The 26,031-nt window shown below is 43.4% G+C and overlaps 1 protein-coding gene across 1 annotated transcript; it reads right to left on the reverse strand.

Annotated features, from left to right (window-relative positions):
- Positions 1 to 1,290: 1,290 nt before the first annotated feature.
- LOC142243987 (stonustoxin subunit alpha-like) lies at positions 1,291 to 25,283 on the reverse strand. Its single transcript, XM_075316171.1, is given in 5 exon segments — positions 1,291 to 1,409; positions 12,312 to 12,881; positions 12,884 to 13,782; positions 19,197 to 19,419; positions 25,202 to 25,283. Coding segments are annotated over 5 exon segments (1,893 nt in total).
- Between the last annotated feature and the right edge of the window lie 748 nt (positions 25,284 to 26,031).

The raw sequence follows: 26,031 nt of genomic DNA on the forward strand, positions 1-26,031 counted from the left end.
CCTCCCCCTATTAGCTAGTCAGACATTCAGACTTTGTTGCCTAGGGTGCATTTGCTACATTGGTCAAATGTTATGTGTTCTGATGAGTCAAATGAGATCATGGACGTTTTACATTTGCACTAGGCTTCTGTCTTGTCTGGGAAGGCAGATCTGTAGATTTACTTTGTAAAAACTTTCTGTTGTTAAAAAAATACAATTTTGCTTGGATGTGGCATATTAGTAGTGACTGAAGTGTGACCTGTTTATTTGTAATCTTTCCTGTGTTAAATTATGCAAATCCACATGGTTAGTGGTGTAGCATGAGTTGCCAGGACTGGTACAAAGTTCAGACTTTTCTTTCTGGACCAGACAAAGAAAAACCCTTCCCATTTCATTCTCTCAGCGATGGCACCACATGGAAGAGAAATGTCACAAGACCTGAGTGCAGACTTTTCATTCTAGGCCAGACAAAGAAAACCCCTTCCCATTTCATTCTGTCAGTGATGGCACCACATGGAAGAGAAATGTCACAAGATCTGAGTGCAGACTTTTCATTCTAGACCGGACAAAGAATGAAATGGGAAGGGGTTTTCTGTCAGCGATGGCACCACATGGAAGAGAAATGTCACAAGACCTGAGTGCAGACTTTTCATTCTAGACCAAAGCAAACCCCATTTCATTCTGTTAGCGATGGCACCACATGGAAGAGAAATGTCACAAGATCTGAAAATGAAAATAATTACACAAGAAAGGTGAAGGCTACAAAAAAAGCTTTAATTATCAGTTACTGTATATACTTGCGCAAAAGTGATTAAAAAATGTAACAAAGATGGAACTGCAACTATCTCACTGAGTCATCCAGGCGTCCATGGCAGTTACCACCTATACAGGAGCATCTTTTGATAAGAAGGGTACAAGAAAATCAATAAGCAAGTTCACTTTTGTTATCTAAAAAGGTAGAAAGCTGAACCGGGGGGTTTCTTGTGATACAATACGACGAACACTGCAGAGGAACGGCATGTTTGGAGGACATCCATGGAGGAAGCCTCTCCTTAAAAAAAAAAGCCAGCTACAATTTGCCAGGACCCATTGCTGAAAAATGTGACTACGGGCACAGTATACTCTGGAGTGGTGAGAGCAAGATTAATGTTTTTGGAATTGATGGTTTCAAAACTATGGCCTTGCAAAGGTGAAGAGTACAAAGAAAAAATGAATCGGGCGTCAGTGAGACCTGGTGGTGGCCATGTCCTTTAGCGGGTTCATGAGCTACTGATGTCGGGGGTTACATGTCATTGATGGGATCATGATTTTTCAGATGTTCTGCTCTGTTGTGACAGAGAACATGCCGCCATCACTCCGGCTCTTGGTAGACGAGCTCTTCTCCAACATGACAATGATACAAATCTCACATCTAAGGCCATTGTTACATTCTGCAGAAGAACAGGGCAACTGTGATTCAGGGGCCGAGTGTCTCCTGATCTGAGCCCAACTGAAAACCTATGGGAACTTCTGAAGAAGTTGTCATCATTCTCCATCCAGTATCCAGTGTATCATTATTGAAGAATGGAAAAGTTACAGATGTTGCAATATGTCGCCAATTTGTTCATTCCAGGCCTCGAAGACTTGCTGCGTCCTTAAAAATCATGGAGGTCATACAAATCACTAAATGTGGTAGTTTGTGGGGGCGTATTCATTTTTACTTCCACTAATTTGAGTATAACTTAAGATTTTTTTAATGAAAGTTCAATTAGCCTTATTTTGATGTTATGGGTTAAAAAAATGTTCTATGAATTTAAGTCTTGTCAAAATTTAGGAAATTGTTCTTGTATTCAATGAGATATTGATTAAAATCTTACTTTTCAAAGAGGTAGCACTCATGTATACTGAAAACTCTCTCTCTCTCATATATATATATATATATATATATATGCACTCCTCAACATTGAAATTGCAACAGGAACAAGATGTTGTGAAAATAAGAAAATCACAGGTTCGATAGACATTGCAGAAATACACACACTTAACCTAATTGATAGTATGCCAAGGGATAAATTAAAGGGGTTATCCGGCTTATTTTGACTTTTTTTTTATTATTACCCTATTGGGCTACATTGGGGCAGGTAAGTAGATAGAGACCACTTACCTGCCCTGCTGTCAGCCCCTCTCCCCCGGCTCAGAGTGGTCATGTGACCGCTCCTGCCACGATTTTGCTGCTTCCGGTCATTTCATGTCAACATGGGCAGGACCATGTTGACATGCTAATCTGGGAACAGCATGTTGCCGCCCTGCTGGGCTGTACAGTGCGTGGAGTCCCCACCCCCCTTCCCTGCACCCTCCCACATATTCCCCCGCACCCGTACTCTCCACGCAACCTCCCCCGGCACTGCTGTGGGGTCTGTGACCTGGGGGAGGGGCCTAGCGGCAACTGCCCACGTTGTCACCGCCAGCACCGGGCCCCCTGCTCAGGATCGCAGGAGTGCCCGTGCAGTCTGTGTCCCGCTCCAGCCCCGCGGCTACCCGCACTGCAGTATCAGCAGCTTTTCATACTGCAGTGTGTGCATCTGCAGGGATGACGAGCGCTGCTGTCAGGAACTTAGATGAGATCATTACCTGCGGTGACGATCTCCTGCTCTGCTGACGTCACCGCTGTCACTGACTTCTATGCCCGCCGCGTTCTCACATCAAGTCTCGCAGGCGGCCCGAGACTGTCACTAGCGGTGACGTCACGGGCTCCCGCGATACTGCTGAGAACGCGGCAGACAATGGAAGTCAGTGACAGCGGTGACGTCAGGTAGCAGGAGATCGTCACCGCAGGTAATGATCTCATCTAACCTCCTGACAGCAGCACTTGTCATGCCCTGCAGTGACCTGGGCTGACCCATTGATGTTAGCTCAGGTCACTGCATTGCTCTCCCAGCCAATGGGGAACATTCTGTTCTTCATTGACTGGGACAGTGACTATGGTATGGATATGGATATGGATGGCATCGTGGGACCCCCTTATTGGATTATGCCGGACCCGGATTTGATTGTTCTTTTCAATAAATTGGTGAAAGAGGGAATGTTTTGGGTAGTGTTTTTTCAAATAAAAATTTTTTTGTTGTATATTTTTTTTTTTAATTACTGACTGGGTTTGTAATGTCGGGTATCTGATAGACGCGTGACATCACGAACCCCAGGGCCTGATGTCAGTTGTCATTACACATCTGGCATCAACCCCATATATTACCCCGTTTGCCACCGCACCAGGGCACTGGATGAGCTGGGGCGAAGCGCCAGGATTGGCACATCTAATGGATGCACCACTTCTGGGGCGGCTGTGGCCTGCTATTTTTAGGCTGGGGAGTGTCCAATAACAGTGGACCTCCCTAGTCTGAGAATACCAGACAACAACTGTCCGCTTTACCTTGGCTGGTGATCCAATTTTTGGGGGGAAACCATGTTTTTTATTTTAAATTATTTATTTAATTTAAAATAACACCGTGGGGTGCCCTCTGTTTTTGTTTACCAGCCAAGATGAAGCTGCCAGCTGTGGTTTGCAGGTTGCAGCCGTCTGCTTTACCCTAGCTGGCTACAAAAGATGGGGTGACCCCATGTCGGTTTTTTTTTTATTTATTTATTTATTTTTTGGCTAACTACAAGGCTAAGCACCCCTTAGTGCCACATGAAAGTCACTAAAGGGTGCCAGCTTAGAATATGCAGGGGAATGGGACATTATATAGGTCTTTCTCATCTATTAGCTATCTATCCCTCTATCTATCTATCTATCCCTCTATTCATTCATCCCTCTATCTCTCTGTCTCTATATCTACTCATCTATTTATCTTTCTTGCTGCTTCCGTTTTTTGCAGTCCGCAAAAAAAACGGAAGGCACACGGATGCATCTGTGAAAAAAATGGACCTTTTTTTGCGGACTGCTAAAACGGAACGGTCATGTGAATGTAGCCTACATGTGTTACCTATGGGAGTAGGGTTCGGTACAGAAGGATGGTGGGGGGGTCGGTGCAGAGCGCCGTGTGTGTGTGTGTGTGTGTGTGGGAGGGGGGAGGGTTGCAGAGCCTTATGTGGTGTGTCGTGCAGAGCCCGATGTGTGTGTGGTGTGCAGAGCCCGATGTGGTGTGGGGCGCAGAGCCCTATGTGTGTGTGTGGGGTGCAGAGCCCAATGTGGTGTCGGGGGTGCAGAGCCCGATGTGGTATGGGGAGCAGAGCCCCATGTGGTATGGGGAGCAGAGCCCCATGTGGTAGGGAGTGCAGAGCCCGATGTGGTATGGGGCGCAGAGCCCCAAGTGGTGGGGAGTGCAGAGCCCGATGTGGGGGGAGTGCAGATTCTGATGTGGGGGGAGTGCAGGGCCTGATGTGTGTGTGGTGCAGAGCCCGATGTGGTGAGTGCAGAGCCCGATGTGTGTGTGGTGCAGAGCCATATGTGTGTGTGTGGTGCAGAGCCCTGTGTGTGTGTGTGTGTGTGTGTGTGTGTGTGTGTGTGTGTGTGTGGTGCAGAGCCCGATGTGGTGGGGAGTGCAGAGCCCTATGTATGTGTGGAGTGCAGAGCCCTATGTGTGTGTGGTGTGCAGAGCCCGATGTGGTGGGGAGTGCAGAGCCCGATGTGTGTGGGGAGTGCAGAGCCCGATGTGGTGGCGGGTGCAGAGCCTGATGTGGGGCTGTTATTTCCAATGCTGTAGTAATAACAGGTCAGTGCTGGGGCAGAATACTGACAGGAAATGTGTGTGCAGGGGGCGAGGCTGGACACTGGGGCGAGGCTGGACACTGGGGCGGGGCTGGACACTGGGGCGGGGCTGGACACTGGGGCGGGGCTGGACACTGGGGCGGGGCTGGACACTCGGGCGGGGCTGGAGACTGGGGCGGGGCTGGACACTGAGGCCGGGCGGTGCCAGCTGTGACTGTCAGGTTTAGCACAGGAAGTTATCATGTTTGCTTGAGCTGAATGTAAACAAAGAGCTGCAGAGAATAAAGGGATAATTCAAGAGGAACAAAAGTCAGAAAACAAAAAATAACAATGTAGGGGTGTTTTATATGACAATACAGCACAGATAAACTCAACATTTTTTGGTCGAACAACTCCTTTAACGGTTGTCTGAGGAAGGTTCTGCCACTGAATGAAGTTGGGAAAATCATCAAGATCCACTGCTGCCAGCTCCTGTGTAATCACCGATCAATGACGTGCTCGATGGAGATGAATCCGGAGATGCTGCAGCAATGGGAGAAAAGTCTGAAGATGCTACAGCCATGGGAGACAAGTCTGAAGATGCTGAAGCAATGGAAGACAAGTCCAGAGATGCTGCAGCCATGGGAGACAAGTCTGGAGACGCTGCAGCCATGGGAGACAGGTCTGGAAACACTGCAGCCATGGGAGACAGGTCTGGAAACACTGCAGCCATGGGAGCAGGTTTGAGCTACACAGACTGCTCACAGCAACAGCAACATGTATCCTGAGGTTGTGTTGAAAACCGGCTCCTTAAACTTTCATGTTCTCTTGTGGACATCTCTTCATGATGTCGCCCATGTGGTCTCTACACAAATCTCCGGTTATTGTTGCGTCCCAGAAAAAAAGAAATACAAGAATCATTGCAGAAAAGAACACACCTTCATTCTAGTCTCCATTGTGGTCTTGCTCTGCACCGTGATAAGCGTGGGGGCAATGGACACTTTTACCTTGATGCCTGTCTTGTAGCCAAGTGTCGCACATCTGCCTTCTGGGGGTTTGTTTTAGATGTTGTGTGACGTCCAATTTCACTTCCAGTACAGAACGGATCACTACACAACATACTTCAAATTTGACAAGACTATGTGGGCAACACCATGAAGAGGTCTTCACGAGGGATCGTCACAATGGTTCTACTTCTGGGATTGTGGTGTGGTGGGCATAATGTATGATAGCCAGCACTCTTTATTCTTCAGACCACTAATAGCTCGGCATTTCATTGATTTGGTCACAGAACCAGTAGTGCGTCAATTTCTCCAATGTGTCCCAGGAGCCATTTTTCATCAAGAACCTAAACCTGCTCCCTAGGTTGCAGAGTCACCGGATGTGTCTCCCATTGAGTACATCTGGGACGATATTGGTCGGTGATTACACAGGTGCTGCCAGCAGAGGATCTTGATGATTCGCCCAAGTGTACTCTGAGTGACAGACCCTTCCATTAATAAACTCTGACAACAGCGGAAAATCAGCGCTAAAACCCATTGTTTCAAATGGTTCTGCAGCTAATTTTTTAGGCAAAAACCCTTTTATTGCCTGAAAATAACTAAATCATACATGTAATATATAGAAAGAAACCTATATATTCCTATATACCCATCTGCTTCATTGATTTATGGTATTTTATGTTAGAGTTTGAGTGTAACCCCCTGGTTTTATTACATGAGTGGAGAACAAAATAAAATAAAATATATTACATAGTTTTTTCCAAAATCATTTTGTTGTGGTTCAGCGCAAATTTATATATAGGTTTCTTTCTATATATTACATGTATGATTTAGGTTTTTTTTACTAACAACTGTGTCATTGTTAAAAAATATACTCTTAAATATATTTTTCTTCAAATACGTAAAAGCGCATGAAAGAAAGGACTTCAAAAATGTAAAAAATAAATGTATTTTATCTATTTAAAAATGGTTGCCAGGGTTCAGTAACAGAAAGGAAAAATAATATACTTCATTAGCTTACGGAAAAGAGTTCATTTAGTCCATACTGAGCAATAGAAAATCTTCATCCATCTCTCCTTGGATTCTGAATGGCAAGCAGGGGTGATTTACCCTAGGCTGGACAGCATGTGTTCATCTTGCAGCCTGTAAGCATTCTGACGACGTGCAGGAGCCTCCGTAGCCCCCTCCATCGTGTGTTATATGACAACTGTCCAGTCCATATAGGGTGTTTTAACTGAACACAGTTCCATATGACATAACCACTAGAAGCTTCCAGAAGATTTATATATATCCTTCCATGTCAGTACTTATGTATATTCAATATGGATATTTTAATGTTTATTCCTTATAAGAACTTTATTAATAAACTATGCCCTCCAACATAAACAGAACTGTGAACATATATGTCCTACTATAAAATATATATATTTTTTTTAATCCAATTAGTTTTTTTATTGAAAACACGGCAGATACAAAATCATACATGGTAATTTAAGAGAACAATTGTCAACTGCCCGCACATGAGGGCTCCATACATTAATATACTCCGAGACAATCCAGTTACAATTCCTCTGCCTTACACTTTAACCACACAACAACATGGGGAGGGAGGAAAGATGGGGACTTCTAAAATATTTGATAACTAGATGTATTAATTTTAATGTTTTTAACAATTCCCCCTTGAAGCGGGTGAATTAACCCCGAAAATTAATTAATACATCATTAAAATAACAAATCTTCTTTCCTTATTTGGCGATAATGGATTAATATCAATAATAATGATGAATAATAATTAATTTGCATTATTCATGTTGTAAGTTCAATAATATAATAATGTGGATTCATGTTATGATAGGCCGTGACTGATCAATCATATAAAAATATATAACTATACTTCGCTAGACCTAAAAAGAAATGCAAAAACAAATCCGGTCACCATATAATGTCCTCTGAGTTGATGTCTTCTTATCTCCGATGTAATCCAGCATAAACACAGTCTCTTAGAAATAAATCCTTTGATAAAAAATGAATGGTTACCAATTTAATACAGTCCCGTATTGCGTTTATTATCGTTAGATCAAGTCCATAAACTTTATTCTTTATTACAAAGTCCATAGCCAATGTTGATAAACCACAGTTCATGAGTGTAGAAGAATAGCATCAGTCTTTGATGTCTGTGCAGTGTAATTTACATTAGTCACCTTTATCCTCCGCGCTGCCTGTTGTCAAATCCTGGAACAGATGTTAAGACGTTCTTGGTCAGCACGACAGGGGTTAACTTTAACACGGCATTGCTCTTCTTAGTAACTGTAGTGAGGCCTTAATGCACAGACCATGTGTCATTGTCCATCCTGGAACCATAGGATCACTGTGTTTCTGAGGTGCAAACGCGGTAAGTGTATTTTTTATGTAACACAGTCTTATTTGAGACGTTACCTTTTGGACCTTTTTGCAGAATCCCTTTTAACTTTAGGAAAATTATAAAGTCTTTTTATCTTCTGTAATCTTGATTGAAGACTTCATTCCCTAATCTAGATACCAAATATGGCAATAACTATCACTAATAAATGTCACAGCGTATCATAACTCTAATACTATAATACCATGTCATTATTATTATCGTAGAAGTATTAATATAATTGATACTTAGAATGATGTAATAATACTGCATGATGGTATAGACAATAGTATTCTCATGTAATAACCTTTTTTGTCATTGGTGCATTACCCTTCCAAACCCATAGGTGGCAATGTGTTGAATGTAACCAAAATATAATATAAAATATGAAACAATATAATGTGTACCTATAACATGTATCATATTATAAATATGAAAGGCAACAATGTAGCTTATTTAGTTAGATCATTTGTAAAATTATAAACCAAAGTAAATAACATTTTAGGAAAGACTGGATGATTCCATCAAAACACAATAATACCCATTATAAATTATTATTGATTAAAAATATAATATAAATATTATTTGTAAATATAGGAAGGTAAACCTAGATGTACCTCGATCTTCCATCTTTATTACTCTAATTTAATTTATTTGATTTGTCTATTATTTATTAAATAACCTACTATATAAGAAAATGTGGAACTATAAGTAATATTTCATCCTTATTGTGTTAACATATTCATATAAAAATAATGTATTACTAGGAAGTAAACAATTGTATATATTGATGAAAGAAGTATCTTTTCTTCCAAAAAGTGGAACTTTTCCCTTTTTTTTTTTCTTCTGGAAACTTCAAAGACCTCTTAGCCAAGTACTTGACATCGGCAGCTGCTCAGACAATCAATCATTCATAGACACATCTATGCACACAAGACTGTCATGGTTCCTTAACATATATCCACATAGAAACTGACAGACACAAATCCCTGTTTTTGATTTTTAATTTCTCTATGCGCATCTCAAAACTTCTTGAAGTATACGAATAAATTTATTACATATACTCCTAAAAAAATAGGTACCTTTGATAGTCACATACTGTACATTTGACCATAGAACAAACATTTAGTATTAGCTTTAGTAATTCAAAAGTCACATGCTCTGGTCACGTGCAAAGAACACCATTCCAAAACAGCAAGCAGTTTTACTACACTCCAAAACCTTTTTTCATTTCTAATAACTCTAAGGAAGATATATATATATTCATAAAAGAAACGTTAAAGTAATGGTTCTCTGGCAATTGGTACCTGAGAAAAGAATAATTATTATTAATCATACTTTCGCGATTAACCTTACACAATAAGATATATGTTACCTGATTGAGGACAAGAACAAATGTATAAATAAAAAGTTAATACTTCATCAATCTGCTTTACTGATAAATTCTGAGGGAAATAAAAGAATAAAATTATTATCATATTTATGATAAAAATGAAACACTTAGAATCAGTTACTTTCTCTTATTATTACATTTTAAATATTATTATTCATATACAGAGATCAAATTATTAATTTATAACATTAAACTATCATTTTACTAAATGAAAATATGACCTTGATTTACTATCACTACTTTTAATATATATATATGCAGAGATTCACTGTATATGAATAATCATATTTATCAAATAATAAAATTTATTTACCCAGAAATCCACTTTATTTAGCTGAAGACCAAACCTAAATTTTTCTTCTAAAATTCGATCTATTAGATTAATTTTCAACTTGTAGGAATCTCTGAAATTATTTTGTAATTCAAGTTTTTTTCTTAAATGAGAAAGAATGTCTCTCTCTGAAAGACCACCCAGCTGTTGCTGGCTATCAAATTCTAACCCGGGGAAAGAATCTGCACAAGACACCTGTTTCTGTCTTTCAAAGCTTTTACTCATCATTTGTCTGGGATCATCAATCCCAGTGACCAATCCCTTCACTGGAGACAAGGGAAACAAAGGTTTTTCCTGTGGAAAAAGATTTTTAGATGATAATAATTGGGATGGATTGTATGGTTTGTAACACGTATGCATTTTCCTGCGAATTTCATACATCCTGTCACAGAAATATCTGGATCTGGGAGACACTGTTGTTTTTTTACAGAATCTCTCCCTTTTTCGTGTTGGTTTTTCAGAATTAATTAATTTCTGTTTTGATTGACTTTGGCGATTTCTAACAAAATCGATAAATGTCGTACATTCGAATAGGGACTTTTTACTTAATGCCACCACACAAGCTGCATTATCAAGGAAATTAAATTTCTTGATGAATAAATGTATCATTCCATCCAATCTGACATTTGGAATCACCGCCCTATACAAACGTTCAAAAACGGACATAAATGAGAACATACTCTCATTCTGTTCAATTTGTAATTCCTTCAACATCTCATAATTTGGTTCAGATTCATTCCTTGCACAGAAGATGAGATTTTTCAGCCTTATGATATCGTTATCATTTGAACAATCAAATGTCTCATTGTCAGAAGACTTTTTTAATGCCAATTGTCTAAAGAAATGCTGAGGTATCCACATACGGAATAACTGATTTGTCTCACTATTGGTTAAATTTAACTTCTCAACGGAACTTTCAAATATCTCTGAATTTCTGCAAACATGTATTTTAGGATTATATGCGGGAATTAATTTGCATATGTCCAATAGATTCTTTCTAAGTTTAATTCCTAACTTAGTCTGTTCTATTGTTTTAAACTGATCATCGCCATGTTCTCTTTGCACGTGTCCCACTCTGGCTCCTCCCCCTTCTGGCTTCTCTACGTCATTTCCTGCTTCTTTCCCAGTATTCTGAAAGTCACCTTGAATACACAGCACATGTCTGCCGCCATTGTCAAGATTCTGATTTGCAAAATTACAGTCTAAATTCACCATATCACTGACTGACATTCCAGGTTCTAAGCAGTCTTTGGATTTCTCTATCACTGACTCTCCTGACAATTCAGGTTGTCTATTTCCACCATTTTTACATTTTTCTACGATTAACTTGTGAAAATCATAGACTAAATGACAGACATTTCTGATTTTCTGTTTCTCTCTATTAAAAGACCTTGCACATTCTATACGTGAATTCTCAAGTTCACACTCCTCATAAAAGCGTAACCAAACCTCCTCCACATTAGAAATATCTGAATAAGTGAACTGAAGTTTACTTTGCTTAACATATGAAGAGATAAAATCCATTTTCTTACCTGAAATGATCAGATGATCTGATGGATGATCCTCTAAGACTTGATTCACCTTGCTCAGCACATCCAATACTTCTTATGGACTGACTTTATCTTTCTTGCTCAAAAATACGTCAAAAGTTAACTTCTGAGGCTTTATAAAGTCTTTAAAGTTCAAAAAACATTCATGCAACTTGACTTATACGTATTTCCTAGGTTCTGCGTGATTTTTATAAATTGTCGATTCCCTATCACTTTGCAGGAGGCATATGTCTCTGTCTGTCCCCCCTTATGCAAAGTGAAGGAAGAAGTACAAAAATGAAAAAACACGAATGACTGAGCTCGCCAAATGTTAAAAAATATACTCTTAAATATATTTTTCTTCAAATACGTAAAAGCGCATGAAAGAAAGGACTTCAAAAATGTAAAAAATAAATGTATTTTATCTATTTAAAAATGGTTGCCAGGGTTCAGTTACAGAAAGGAAAAATAATATACTTCATTAGCTTACGGAAAAGAGTTCATTTAGTCCATACTGATCAATAGAAAATCTTCATCCATCTCTCCTTGGATTCTGAATGGCAAGCAGGGGTGATTTACCCTAGGCTGGACAGCATGTGTTCATCTTGCAGCCTGTAAGCATTCTGACGACGTGCAGGAGCCTCCGTAGCCCCCTCCATCGTGTGTTATATGACAACTGTCCAGTCCATATAGGGTGTTTTAACTGAACACAGTTCCATATGACATAACCACTAGAAGCTTCCAGAAGATTTATATATATCCTTCCATGTCAGTACTTATGTATATTCAATATGGATATTTTAATGTTTATTCCTTATAAGAACTTTATTAATAAACTATGCCCTCCAACATAAACAGAACTGTGAACATATGTCCTACTATAAAATATTTGATAACTAGATGTATTAATTTTAATGTTTTTAACAGTCATCAGTACCAATAATATTCCTACAATTATTTCAATTACTTTAAATACTTTTTTTACGATTTCTGTCCTTGGCCAATACCATTTGTTACCAGTGAATGTAGGCCTGGTAACATCACTGACAGCTCTGAGGCCGGTCCTACACACGGCTGAATATCGGATGTCGTAGGAAAAGTTTTTCTTTAGTCCTGACAGTGTCAGTGCGTTGTCATTGCTGCTTGTGGTTACATTGACCCATTCCTGCTCGTCTGTACATTTATACTCCACTTTATAACCTTCAATGGATTCTCTTCCATAATCCGCCGGTTGAAGCACAATCTCCATTGTGTCGGAGGTTCTTCCAGTAATCAGAGGAACATTGGGCTTTCCGGGAGGCAGACACTTTGTGGTCACCAGCTCTCCACTCTGGTAATATTGTATAGTGACTCCAGGAGCAGCACTACATGCAACAGAAGTGACGAGACACTGAGTATTTTCTGAGGCTGTAGGTTCTGTAGCTAATGCGGTGAACGCCCTCACAAGTTCTCTGATTTCCTTCACTATCCCATCTTTTTCAAACCATTGTTTGGATTCACCATCCATGAAGACATCCTCAAGATCCCATGTTTCTCTTTGAAGCCACAATTTTAAGTGTGAGAGGTACAAGTCCTCAGAAGACAAAAGGAGAAGTTTAAACAAATTGTGGGGTCAAAGTCTGGGTCAAGAATTGCCTTTATCAGCAAACTTTGCTCTGACACAACCCTGAAACCGGTCAGGTGCTTTAATGATGAACAACTGACATCCATCTCCTCCCGACTTCTACTCAGAAATTCCTTGATGTTCTGATCCCTGAATGGAGATTTTTCTTTCCCGGAGAGAACGTCCTCCAGTTTGGACTCTCTCATGTTCCCACAACGTACAGAGGACAGAACTTTGGCCATCTGATTCTGGAACATCATCCGAAAACCTTCAAAAAGTGTTTTGAACTGGCTGATCTTGTTATGAAGAGTTGGAAAAGTTATGGCCGCCGGATGTTTCATCAGGTCGTTACACTCCATGACAACTTCTGACATGTGCTGCATTATATTCTCTGCCATGATAACCAAGTGATCACTAATCTCTCGCACTAAGTGGGCAGCTTTGTCATCCATATTTTTCAAGGGAAACAGCCAGACCCTCAGAGGCACAGCATTTTCCCCATCCTCTCCAATTAATTTCGGAAGGCTCCCATAGACTTGCACAGCTTCCTCGTAAGTCACTGGTTTCTTCTCCAAAGCAAAATCCCCATAAAATGTGCAGTTGAACTTATTGTTTTTTTCTGTCTCTTTATTCTTTGATACTCCTACAAAGTTTGCTATATTCAAAGCCATTTTTTTAAGCATTCCTTCAACCTCTTTAGGTTTTTCAGAGTTGGTAATTTCTTGGTTAAATACAAAAAATGCCTGGGCTCCATATAAAATGCCAGTGACCACATGAGTGACTATCCCTTTCTCAAATGCTTCATGGTAGGTGATGTTCTGTTTGGAGAGATGGTCCATATTGAGTTGTGCGAACTTGGTGGTTCTCTTGTACTTCAGTGTGATACTGACATGTTGTTTTTTTTTTTTTATCATAAAGGTTTTTATTGAGTTTTCAGAAAAATACAACTTCTCATACAACAACATCAAGAACAGGAGCATTGAGTAGCAAGAGGTGGAATAGCCTCGAGCCATTATCAGAATATCAATCTGGGACATTAAATACCCCTTACAACAACAACCTGAACATAGGAGCAGGGAGGGAGGGGGGAAAGAGAGGGGGAGGGGGAAGCAGCTCTACAAGACATTCTTAGGCATAATCAATTTATTTATGGTGTAGGTGTCGGTATCTGGGGGAGGGCCGTTGCATAAAGGGAAGTGGCCCACGGGTGCCATTGTTTAAGTCTCACCGTTCTCTTCTCTAGGTTGGGGGCCAAGTTGGTTTCGTATAGCCAGTGTAGGTTGATCCTCTCAATTAGATCTCTTTTTGTAGGGGGGCTCACCGACCTCCACTTGTATGCCACACAGTACCTGCCAGCTATGAGAATGTGAGAAATGATGTTTTTTAAAAGATCCGGGATCCCATCTAAGCCAATGTGTAGCACCGCTAAGGTTGGGTTTGGAGAAAGGCGGAGACTAGTAACCTCATGGATTAGATTGAACACCTCCTGCCAGAAGTTAGATAACTTAGGGCAAAACCACCACATATGACATAAGGTGCCCCTGTGGTTGCAGCCCCTCCAGCACAGTGGTGACACATGTGGGGAAAAAGAAGCCAGTTTAGTAGGGGAGTTGTACCACCTCAGATGAACCTTTTTTAATTGCTCTATATGATTGAGACAAGAAGAGAACTTGTGGATCCATTTTGAGGCCGCGAACCATTCTTGCGGCGGAAGCGGAGAAGCTAGATCTTTTTCCCATTTGAGCATATACGGCAATTGTTTGTCCGGTTGTGGGGAGTTTAGCATATTATGGATATATGAAAGGCCTTTGATTTTGCTATTTTGAAAGAATTTTTTAATTGAGGCGTGGTCAGCTGTCGTGGGAGCCGGGAGATGAGGAGCGGACTGAAGAAAGTGACGTATTTGAAAAAACTGGAATAGACTGTGTCGGGGAAGGTTAAATTTATCACACATTTCTGAGTACGGGAGTAGGACACCTTCTCTATAGAGATCTGCTAGGGTGATTGGACCTCCACGTGTCCAGGCGGCAAGATTCAAGTTTGGAATGAAGGCTTCTAGCGATCTAAGGGGAATGCTGGGACCTAAAGCATGTGACACTGGCTTGCTCCACAAGGACCAAGCTTTCTTTAGAGCTGCTGTGGTGGGTAGAAGATCGCCGGGGGACGAAGGGGTTAGGAGCAGGGAGTCTATGAATTGTTTAGGGGAGTGGACCTGTGCCCAGGTGTACTCAATCTGTAACCATCTTAAGTCTGAATCATTCCTCCACCAATCTCGAGCCGGTTCCAGGATAGCGGCTCTGTGGTATGTTAGAATATTAGGAATACCCATTCCTCCACCACTTAACGGGGCATGCATGCATCTCAGGGCTATTCTAGGTTTTTTCCCAGCCCATATAAATTTACTCATTAGCGAATGAATTTTGGTGAGATACCGTTGCGGAATTGTTAGGGGCAGGCACCGAAGTAAGTAGATAATTTTTGGGAGGCAGATCATTTTAAAGGTCTGTATTCTCGCCACCCAAGAGAGCGGGAGAAGAGAAAGGCGAGTAAGTTCTCTATCCAGTGAGGTGTGCAGGGTCAGCAGATTTTTCCGGATCACGGAGTGTAGCGGGGCCAGTATAATACCCAGGTAGGGGATACCCTCGTCTTCCCATTTGAAAGGGTAAAGATGAGAAAGAGTGGCTCTAGTTGAGGCGGGCAGGAAGAGCGGAAAAATTAAGGACTTGGTAATATTAAGCTTGTAATACGAGACTTGAGCGAAGGAGGACAGGATCTCCATTACGTGTTTTAGGGACACCTCTACATTAGTGCAGGATAAAATCACATCATCCGCATATAGACTGATCACATGGTTTGTACTCCCCACTCGAATCCCCGAGATCCGAGGGCATTCACGGATAGTCTGCGCCAGAGGCTCTATAGCAAGGGCATAGATGATAGGGGAGAGCGGACACCCCTGGCGTGTCCCATTGGATAATTCAAAACTCCGAGATATAAATCCGGATGCCAGAACTTTGGCGTTAGGGTTAGAGTATAGTGCCATTATGGCGGTAAGTATGGGGCCTTCAAATCCAAACTTGGCCAGTACAGATTTCAGATATCCCCAGTGCACCCTGTCAAACGCCTTCTCTGCGTCCAAGGACAGGAATACACTGGGGATTTTCCTCCCCTCAGCCACCGCAATCAGGTCCAGCATACGTCTCGTCCCATCTTTCGCCTGCCTCCCCGCCACAAACCCCACTTGATCCGGGGAAATCAGTGATGGAAGGACTTTATGTATTCTAGCTGAGATTATTTTGGCGTACAATTTTAAGTCGCAGTTTAGGAGGGATATTGGCCTGAAGTTTCCTGGTGATGTAGGGGGTTTTCCTGGCTTTGGCAGGGTAGTTATAATGGCCTCTAGATTATTTGGTCAAATATCTGCTGTGGCTCGCCAAGAGGAGAAAAGTCTCAGGAGGAAAGGAGACAGGGTTTCTGTGAATTGCCTATAATAGGAGTTAGTGAGGCCGTCTGGGCCTGGAGCTGAATTTCTTTTGGCTGTGATCACCGCCTGGCGAACCTCTTCCAGGGAGAAAGGGGAATTTAGTTGCTCTAGATGTACTGTAGATAACCGAGGAAGATTAATATTGTTTAAGAAGGAATTAATTGCCGATTGGGTAGGCTTTGGGGCAGTGGGGTCATTTTTAAGGTTGTAGAGAGACTGATAAAAATCAGCGAATGCATTGGCTATTTCCGTTGGGTTGCGTATTGTGGCATTAGAACCCGTCACGAGGTATTCAATTTTGTTTTGCATTTCTCGTTTTTTAACCCTCCTGGCTAGTAAGGCACCCGCCCTGTCACCCATCATATAGTACCGCTGTTTGAGGGATCTTAAATTTTTCTCATAGTCTACCATCAGCAATTTGCGGAGCTGTGTTCTTAGTTTCCTGAGTTCGTCAGATGTTGACATGTTTGGGGCAGATTTATTGTGGGCTTCTAAAAGCGCTATGTGGGACAGTAGAGCTTTGGAAGTTGCCTGACGCCTCCGTTTCTCCCTAGTGGCAATTTTGATGAATGACCCCCTAATAAAGGCCTTGTGTGCAGACCATAGCGTTTCCTCTGTCACCTCCTTGTTGTCATTAAATTTAAAAAACTCTGCAAGGTCGGCCTGCAACTCCTCAGAGATTTGTCTACAGGCTAGGAGGGAGTCATTCATGCGCCACCGGGTAAAAACGGGCGTGCGGCTTTGCTCCTGGACTGTCAGGTATATGGGGGCATGGTCCGACCAAGCTATAAGTCCAATTTTTGAATCTGAGCAATCCAAAATAAGTGAGCTTTCAACCAGAAAGTAGTCCAATCTGCTGTATGAGGTGAACCGAGGTGAGAAGAATGTGTAGTCCCTCTCATTTGCATGTTGGTATCTCCATATATCATGGAGATGCCTTTCTGAAATTATTGTGCTCATTTCCTTCCTCTTTACAGCAGTATTGGAGCAATCCAGAGTGCTGGACATTAACATGTTAAAATCCCCGCAGATTATTTGCTTACCCTCTGTAACGGATGAAAGCTTGGAAAGAAACCTCCGCAGAAAGCTGATCTGACCAGAGTTGGGGGCGTAAAGGGTTGCAATAGTATACTTAGAGCCATTTATGGAGCAATTAATAATGGCGTATCTACCTTCAGGGTCTAAATGTTGGGAATGTAGTGTGAACGCAACAGTATTTTTTACACAAATGAATACTCCAGCCTTTTTTTTTTTCCCACAAGCCAGCAGTATGAAAGGAAATTTAGCATTATTTAACCTGTGCGAGTCCCCCTGGAGGAGATGAGACTCTTGACCACAAATCACGTCACATTTGGATTTAACCACTTCCCGCCAAAACATGGATCTCTTGGCCGGCGAGTTCAGGCCCCTAACATTTATAGACATACAGTTCAGTACCATTGTACATGAAAAAAAGTCTCTTGCCTAGAGCTGATGGGGGAGAAAGGAAGGTTAGGCAGGAAAGAGGTAACACTGACAACATTAACATCACTAACATTACTGATGTAGGGAGCATCAGTCCACATAGAAAAAAGCCCAAAAAGGGGGCCTGCGGTATGGTGGAAATGTACCGCCATGGGGGCTCAGGGTCCTGGTTGAACAGAACCAGCGGACCTTAAAAGTAGCAACTAAGTCTCAGCCGCGACTCAGACATATCACATAACTCACGCGACGGACCAATCTTCATTCACTTTATCCCTTTGGGATGATCCTGTGGCTCTTGGAGATCTGGCCGGGAGATTTGCCATGTTCCATGAGGATAGGAGCTTTGCCAACTGTTGTGGGGAATGGCAGACGTGGGTGTTTCCTGCACGGAAAAGCAGGATCTTTACAGGGAAACCCCATCTATAGGATATAGCTTCATCCCTGAGAATTTTGGTATAAGGGGCAAATTCCCTCCTTTTTGCCAGGGTTCCTGCAGACAGATCCGGAAAAATGGACAGGTGCCGGAATTGCTCAGACAGAGGCGGCCTCCTTCTCAGGGCTCGCAGCAGGGCTTCTTTGGTCTTGTAAAAGTGCAGGCGAGCCAAAGTGTCCCGGGGGGCATCAGCACTGAGGGATTTAGGCTTAGGGACTCTGTGTATTCTGTCCACCAGGAAATCAGTTGCAGACAGGTCTGGGAGCAGCTCCTGCAGCAAGGAGCCTAGAAAGCTCTGCAGCCCCTTGTCTGGTATGGCCTCTGGAATTCCTCTGATTCTTATGTTGTTTCTGCGGGACCTGTCCTCTAAATCCAAGACCTTGGTATGGAGCTTTTGCACTTGTTCCTCCAGTGCTGCATTAGCATCAGTGAGGCTATTGTGTGACTTTGTCAGCTCCTGCATTTTAGTTTCAATGTGTGCTGTGCGACTGCCTATGGCAGTGATATCTCCCCTCAGCTCAGCCACCATATCTTTCCAATCCTGCTGCAGTGATGAGCGGAGGGCACTGAGCAGTTTCTGCATGGTACCTTTGGTAAGCGGTATATCTGCAGCGTCTGTGTCCAAGTCTGGGCCTGCTGTGGATCCCCTCCTGGATGAGCGTGAGGAAGCTGTGGAGGAGGATGCTGCTGCCATTTTCCCTCGTCCCGTGCTGGAGAAGAAGTCTGTAACTTTCGCCGGGGACGGCTTCTTCTGGGACTTTCCCCTTGGCATGCCACGTTCCTGGGTACCTCCGCAGCACTTTCCCCCCGTGTGCAGAGAGATTGGTGCCACTGGTGAGCCGCAGTGAGCCGGTTAGGAGTCGAGGTGGCTGGAGCTCAGCAGCTAGGTGACCGGTGCCATTAGCAAGCAGGCCACGCCCCCTGACATGTTGTTTTGATTCCTTGGTTTCTGTAAGGTATGCTCCAGATCCTTCGAGAGCAACCATGCCAGACCACAAACTGATTTTTAATCCTCCTGAGATGTTCAGAGCAGACGACTTATCAGAAAATGTGTCACACGTCAACACTTCGAAAAATGTGTTACATTCCGACTCTATGGAAATATTCTTGGTCAGATCCTCTCTGTTCCACAGACTGAAGCCTGAAAATAAAAACACAATGACAATTATGTATCACTGAGGGGAGAGACGAACTGTTATAAGGATTATCGGATCATTACTATAAAAAAAAAACAACTCTGCACCTCGGACCCTTAACAATAAACTACCTGGTGGGGGAATTTGTCAAAATGGTGCTTAATTTCTCTGCAGCGCTATCACCGGAGAAAAGGAATCAGCCCTCCCTTGACCCATCCTCTGTGTCAAACTATCGCCCCATATCCCTTCTCCCCTATGCCTCAAAACTACTAGAACAGCATGTCCATCTTGAACTGTGCTCATACCTCTCCTCCTGCTCTCTCTTTGACCAGCTACAATCTGGCTTCCGACCGCATCATTCTACTGAAACTGCCCTAACTAAAGTCACTAACGACCTACTAACCGCCAAAGCCAAGCGACACTACTCTATCCTCCTCCTCCTGGACCTGTCCTCTACCCTCTACACTACTCTGTCCTCCTCCTCCTGGACCTGTCTTCTACCCTCTACACTACTCTATCCTCCTCCTCCTGGACCTGTCCTCTACCCTCTACACTACTCTGTCCTCCTCCTCCTGGACCTGTCCTCTGCCTTCGACACAGTAGACCATTCCCTCCTACTACAAATTTTCTCATCTCTGGGCATCACAGACTTGGCCCTATCTTGGATATCCTCATACCTAACCGACCGAACTTTTAGCGTCTCCCATTCTCACACCACTTCCTCATCTCGCCCCCTATCTGTCGGTGTCCCCCAAGGCTCAGTTCTTGGACCCCTGCTGTTCTCCATCTACACCTTCGGCCTGGGACAGCTCATTGAGTCCTACGGCTTCCAGTATCATCTCTATGCCGATGACACACAGATCTACCTCTCTGGACCTGACATCACCTCTCTACTAACCAGAATCCCACAATGTCTGTCTGCTATTTCATCCTTCTTCTCTGCGCGATTCCTAAAGCTTAACATGGACAAAACAGAGTTCATTGTCTTTCCTCCTCCTCCTCCTCCTCCTCCTCACTCATCTCCTCCAACAAGCCTTTCCATCAAACTCGATGGCTGCTCACTCTCCCCAGTCTCACAAGCTCGTTGCCTTGGAGTGACCCTCGACTCTGCTCTATCCTTCAAGCCACACATCCAAGCCCTCTTCACCTCATGCAGACTACAACTCAAAAATATCTCCCAAATCCGTGCTTTCCTTAACCAAGAATCAGCAAAAACATTAGTGCATGCCCTCATCATCCCCCGCCTCGACTACTGCAACCTCCTGCTCTCTGGCCTCCCTTCCAACACTCTTGCACCCCTCCAATCTATCCTAAACTCTGCGGCCCGCTTAATCCACCTCTCCCCTCGCTACTCCCCAGCCTCGCCACTCTGCCAATCCCTTCACTGGCTTCCCATCACCCAACGACTCCAGTTCAAAACATTAACCATGACATACAAAGCCATCCACAACCTGTCTCCTCCCTACATCTGTGACCTAGTCTCCCGGTACCTACCTGCACGCAACCTCAGATCCTCACAAGATCTCCTTCTCTACTCCTCTCTTATCTCCTCTTCCCACAATCGCACACAAGATTTCTCCCGTGCCTCCCCCATACTCTGGAACGCTCTACCTCAGCACATCAGACTCTCCACTACCGTGGAAAGCTTCAAGAGGAACCTCAAGAGCCACCTCTTCCAACAAGCCTACAACCTGCAATAGCCCTCAGTCCAGCAGACCACTGCGCAACCAGCTCTGTCCTCACCTATTGTACCATCACCCATTCCCTGTAGACTGTGAGCCCTCGCGGGCAGGGTCCTCTCTCCTCCTGTACCAGTCTGTTATGTACTGTTAATGATTGTTGTACGTATACCCTTTCACTTGTAAAGCGCCATGGAATAAATGGCGCTATAATAATAAATAATAATAATAAATAATAATAATACACCCCTTCCACTAAAATCATTGGGCAGTCCTTGTGATTTATGTAGCTGCAGGGTTCTCCAGAGAGCTAGGCGCTCTTTGTAGTCGCTCTCCTCTCTGTCATATACATTGGTCCCTTGTGCAGGACTAATATCTATTACCCATTGTACCTTATGTGTGCCTGAGTAGGGATTAAAGATTTTTCCATACCAGAAATTGATCCATTAAATACACAATTCTCTTATAGATAATACTAAAAATGTAACTGTTTGGGCAAAAAAAAACACAAACGCAAAAAAAAAAGAGAACGTACCTGATGACGATAAGAGCGAAACGTACGTAGGAGCGCGTGGGGGATATACAAAGCACAGTTTGTGATCAGTAAGTAGTATTTTAACTATATAAATCTATTTAAATCTATTTAAACCTGTTTGCATTAGCTTAAATTAGTGGCCTTATTTGTCTGGCTGATAAGGAGCAAGATTTAAATGCACTAGGCACTTTTTTTATCAGGTTCACACCAATGCTGGTTATCTAAGTGTTGGATAGGGTAAGGACTTTGAGGAGACACCAGACACTTTATTCAATTTTGATATTTGTCTGGTTTATTTATTTAACTGTTGCCGCTGTTATAGTTATATAAAATATTGTTTTTGCACATATTGCGAGTAGTGAGTTTTTCTAATATATATAGTACTGAGGCGCTTTGTAATTATATTTATATATCTATATATTATTAAATTATTTTTTTTTCACTCGAATAGTATATATTTTTTTAACACCTTTCACTATTTTATATTTATCACACTTTATCAAATTATTTATTGGAAATTACTATGGCATAATTTATTTTTATATAATTATTTTTTTACTTAATAAATTGTCTATTTTCTTACATATTATTTTTTATGCTCCCCAGACTAATTATATTGTCTTGTGAAAAAAAAAATATTTTATGCTATGTATTTGTTTTTAGTGGATTTTTTTTTGAATTTTGATACTCTGAACTGTGGACGTTGAGCTATCCCCCTATTTGTGTATTTTAGCACGTGCTACATATTTTTTCTGATATATTTTTGTTTTGGATATATGTTTTTTTAAATAACTGAATATAAATAATAAAATAATTTTGGGCCAATACCTTGTCTTTTGGTTGTTTTTATAGCAACCTTTGTGTTGTGATTTCAGAAATTGATCCATATTGCTAGAGAGGCGCATCACTTTCTGTGCAGTGGGGTCTGAACCTTTGGGCCCACTATTACATAGACAGTGCTGGCTATGAAGAGCTGGCTGCAGACTAAAGACTATGGGACCAATGAATGTAGAGTTGTCATGATTCTGATTAGCGGTGCTCTGTTCTCCTACTAGGCCTCATATTTTCTTCCAGTGACTTTGTTGTTCCCAGTATAAGCCCTGTGTGGTATGGGAGGGGTCTGTTCTTTGAAGCCTCATTTCGGTGTACGGCTTGCTTTATCCGGTAGCCAGTCCACCCGGAACACCACCAGTGATAGTTCCTGTTTTGGAGTGCACGTCTCTGGTTCCCGTAAATGACTGACCTGATCTTATCCCGCTTCCTAGTTCCTCGTACCCCGTCCCGTCTCCTCCCCCACTTTGTCTTGACTCCTTGCCTCCCGGACCTTCGGCTTGTTCCTGACCCTCGTTTCCACTCTCCCATGTACCTGACTTGTCCTCTTGGCTAGCGACCTTGGCTTGTACTCTGACCCTGGCTCCGCTCTCTTCGTGGTACTTTTCATATCTTCCTGGTTTACTGACTCTCGGCTCGCACACTAACTTCAGCTTTTCTCTCTCCCTCTGCTACTGACGTGATCTCCCGGCTTCTGACCCCTGGCTTGTTCGACTTTCCTGGAGATCTCCTCCACTAGAGTAGTGCTCGGCATCACAAGAGTGGAGTCTATGGCTTTAAGTGATGAAGATGTTTTCCAACACGGATTGCTGGTTAGGTCGATTTTTATTGTGTTTTATTAGATATTGTCTTGCTCCTCCGTTTAAGGTGCACAAAAAAAGTTAATGAATCGGGAGTAGCGCCGTGGGAGACACCGTTCACACGTACACATACCATGCTCATCCAGACCCGGGGCCAAGAGGCAGAACCATGCGGGCTGGATCTTATATACACAGAAGGCCAGGCATGAGATTGGTAATTATAGTAAAGCAATCATTCCATTACTCTTGTTAGTGTCACAGGGGCCTCAAGCCATTGTTCTCCCAGCCTCTAGTCCCATTATGTGGATGGTGATAGTAGATCCAGTGGAGCCATCACCACAGGGGGTCTCACATGCAGTCCCATGTGTGGGGCTTAAGGCCCCGTCACACTAAGCAACGTCGCTAGCAACATCGCTGCTAAGGAACAACTTTTGTGACGTAGCAGCGATGTTGCTAGCGATGTCGCTGTGTGTGACATCCAGCAACAACCTGGCCCCTGCTGTGAGGTCGCCGGTTGTTGCTGAATGTCCTGGGCCATTTTTTAGTTGTTGCTCTCCCGCTGTGAAGCGCACATCGCTGTGTGTGACAGCGAGAGCGCAACAACTGAATGTGCAGGGAGCCGGCTTCTGCGGACACTGGTAACCAATGTAAATATCGGGTAACCAAGAAGCCCTTTCCTTGGTTACCCGATATTTACCTTCGTTACCAGCGTCCGCAGCTCTCAGCTGCCAGTGCCGGCTCCCTGCTCCCTGTACACGTAGCCACAGTACACATCGGGTAATTAACCCAATGTGTACTGTGGCTAGGAGTGCAGGGAACAGGGAGCCGGCACTGGCAGCGTGAGAGCGCCGGATGCTGGTAACGAAGGTAAATATCGGGTAACCAAGGTAAGGGCTTCTTGGTTACTCGATGTTTACCGTGGTTACCAGCGTCCGCAGAAGCCGGCTCCTGCTGCCTGCACACGTAGCAGAGTACACATTGGGTAATTAACCCAATGTGTACTGTGGCTAGGAGTGCAGGGAGCCAGCGCTAAGCGGTGCGCGCTGGTAACCAAGGTAAATATCGGGTTGGTTACCCGATATTTACCTTAGTTACCGAGCGCAGCATCGCTTCCACGCGTCGCTGCTGGCTGGGGGCTGCTCACTGGTTGCTGGTAAGATCTGCCTGTGTGACAGCTCACCAGCAACCCGTGTAGCGACGCTCCAGCGATCCCTGCCAGGTTGTATCGTTGTTGGGATCGCTGGTAAGTTGTTTAGTGTGACTGGGCCTTTAGCCTCAGGAAAATATCTAAACCAATGCACAATTAGCATGGGGGAGATGTTTCCTGAGGGCTGGGCTCAAACCCAGGGGATGGCTTGGGGTACTTGGGACACTGATGAGGCGATGGGGGGTTGTTAGCTAGAACTGGACATGCATGCTAAGGTCGTGGTATTCATTGTCTAGAGGAGCATAGACTGTGACTGAGGACCATACCAACGGGAGATACAAAAGCTGTGGGTCAATCTAAAGTTGGGAGATAGTGGATATCGCCTTGTACAGAGGCTGTTAAACTACCGGTCCCGGTATAGGATCTCGTGGACCGGGAGCATCTTGTTTTGGCCATCTTCCAGGAGTTGCTGTAAGACCATGGAGGGAAGAATAAAAATAATTGCATCACGAACCTGCCTAGGTGATTACTACAACCCACAACCTCAGATCTTCACATTGACCTCGCATCGTGGTCCCTTCACAGTTTCTGAGTGAAGTGTCTGTTCCGTGAACCATCGTATGGCCCTATTCACAAACTTCATCGTTGTAAGAGTCAAAGGGTCATACACTCGGCGCACCACCGATCAAAAGGTTATTGCAAATCCTAAATAAATACTGCCACGTCTGTCATGTAAAAACCCTGTTTATGATAACTGGGGAGGGAAAAAACCACAATGTTTGCTTATAGCATTACCTGGAATGAGTTTTTCTTCCCGAGAATCGTACAACATCCCAAGGGTGAAGGGGCGTCCGAGAGATGGGATCTCCAAGTACATTCTGACTGACGTTCAGGGTCTACCTAAAGTTCTGCAAAGAGTTTCAATTAAGAAAAAACAGAAATAAGTAGAGCATTGACGAATAATGGTCTGTCACATCTGCAAATTAGAGGAGTCTTACGCCCTGTGTCCTCTTGTGAGCATAATCATTAAAGCTGGGTTCACACTAAGCGACAACAACGTCGCTGTTACGTCACCATTTTCGGTGACGTAACAGCGACCTTGTAAGTCGCTGTTATGATCGCTGCTTAGCTGTCAAACACAGCAGAAGCAGCAATCATAACGTCGCTACATGTGCAGGGAGCAGGGAGCCGCGCTTAGCGCTGGCTCCTTGCTCTCCTAGGTACAGTACACATCAGGTTAATTAACCCGATGTGTGCTGCAGCTACATGTCACAGTGCAGAGAGCCGGAGCCGCGCACACTGCTTAGCGCTGGCTTCCTGCTCTCCTTGCTACAGTATACATCGGGTTAATTACCCGATGCGTACTGCAGCCACATGTGCACAGAGCAGGAGCCGGCGCTGGCAGCAAGGGCGGAGGCTGGTAACGAAGGTAAATATCGGGTAACCAGGGAAAGGTCTTCCCTTGGTTACCCGATGTTTACGCTGGTTACAGCTTACCGCAGCTGCCAGATGCCGGCTCCTGCTCCCTGCTCGCTTCATTTCGTCGCTCTCTCGCTGTCACACACAGCGATGTGTGTGTCACAGCGGGAGAGTGACGACCAAAAAATGAAGCTGGACATTCAGCA

This window comes from Anomaloglossus baeobatrachus, chromosome 6, assembly GCF_048569485.1.
Source record: "Anomaloglossus baeobatrachus isolate aAnoBae1 chromosome 6, aAnoBae1.hap1, whole genome shotgun sequence".
NCBI lineage: Eukaryota > Metazoa > Chordata > Amphibia > Anura > Aromobatidae > Anomaloglossus > Anomaloglossus baeobatrachus.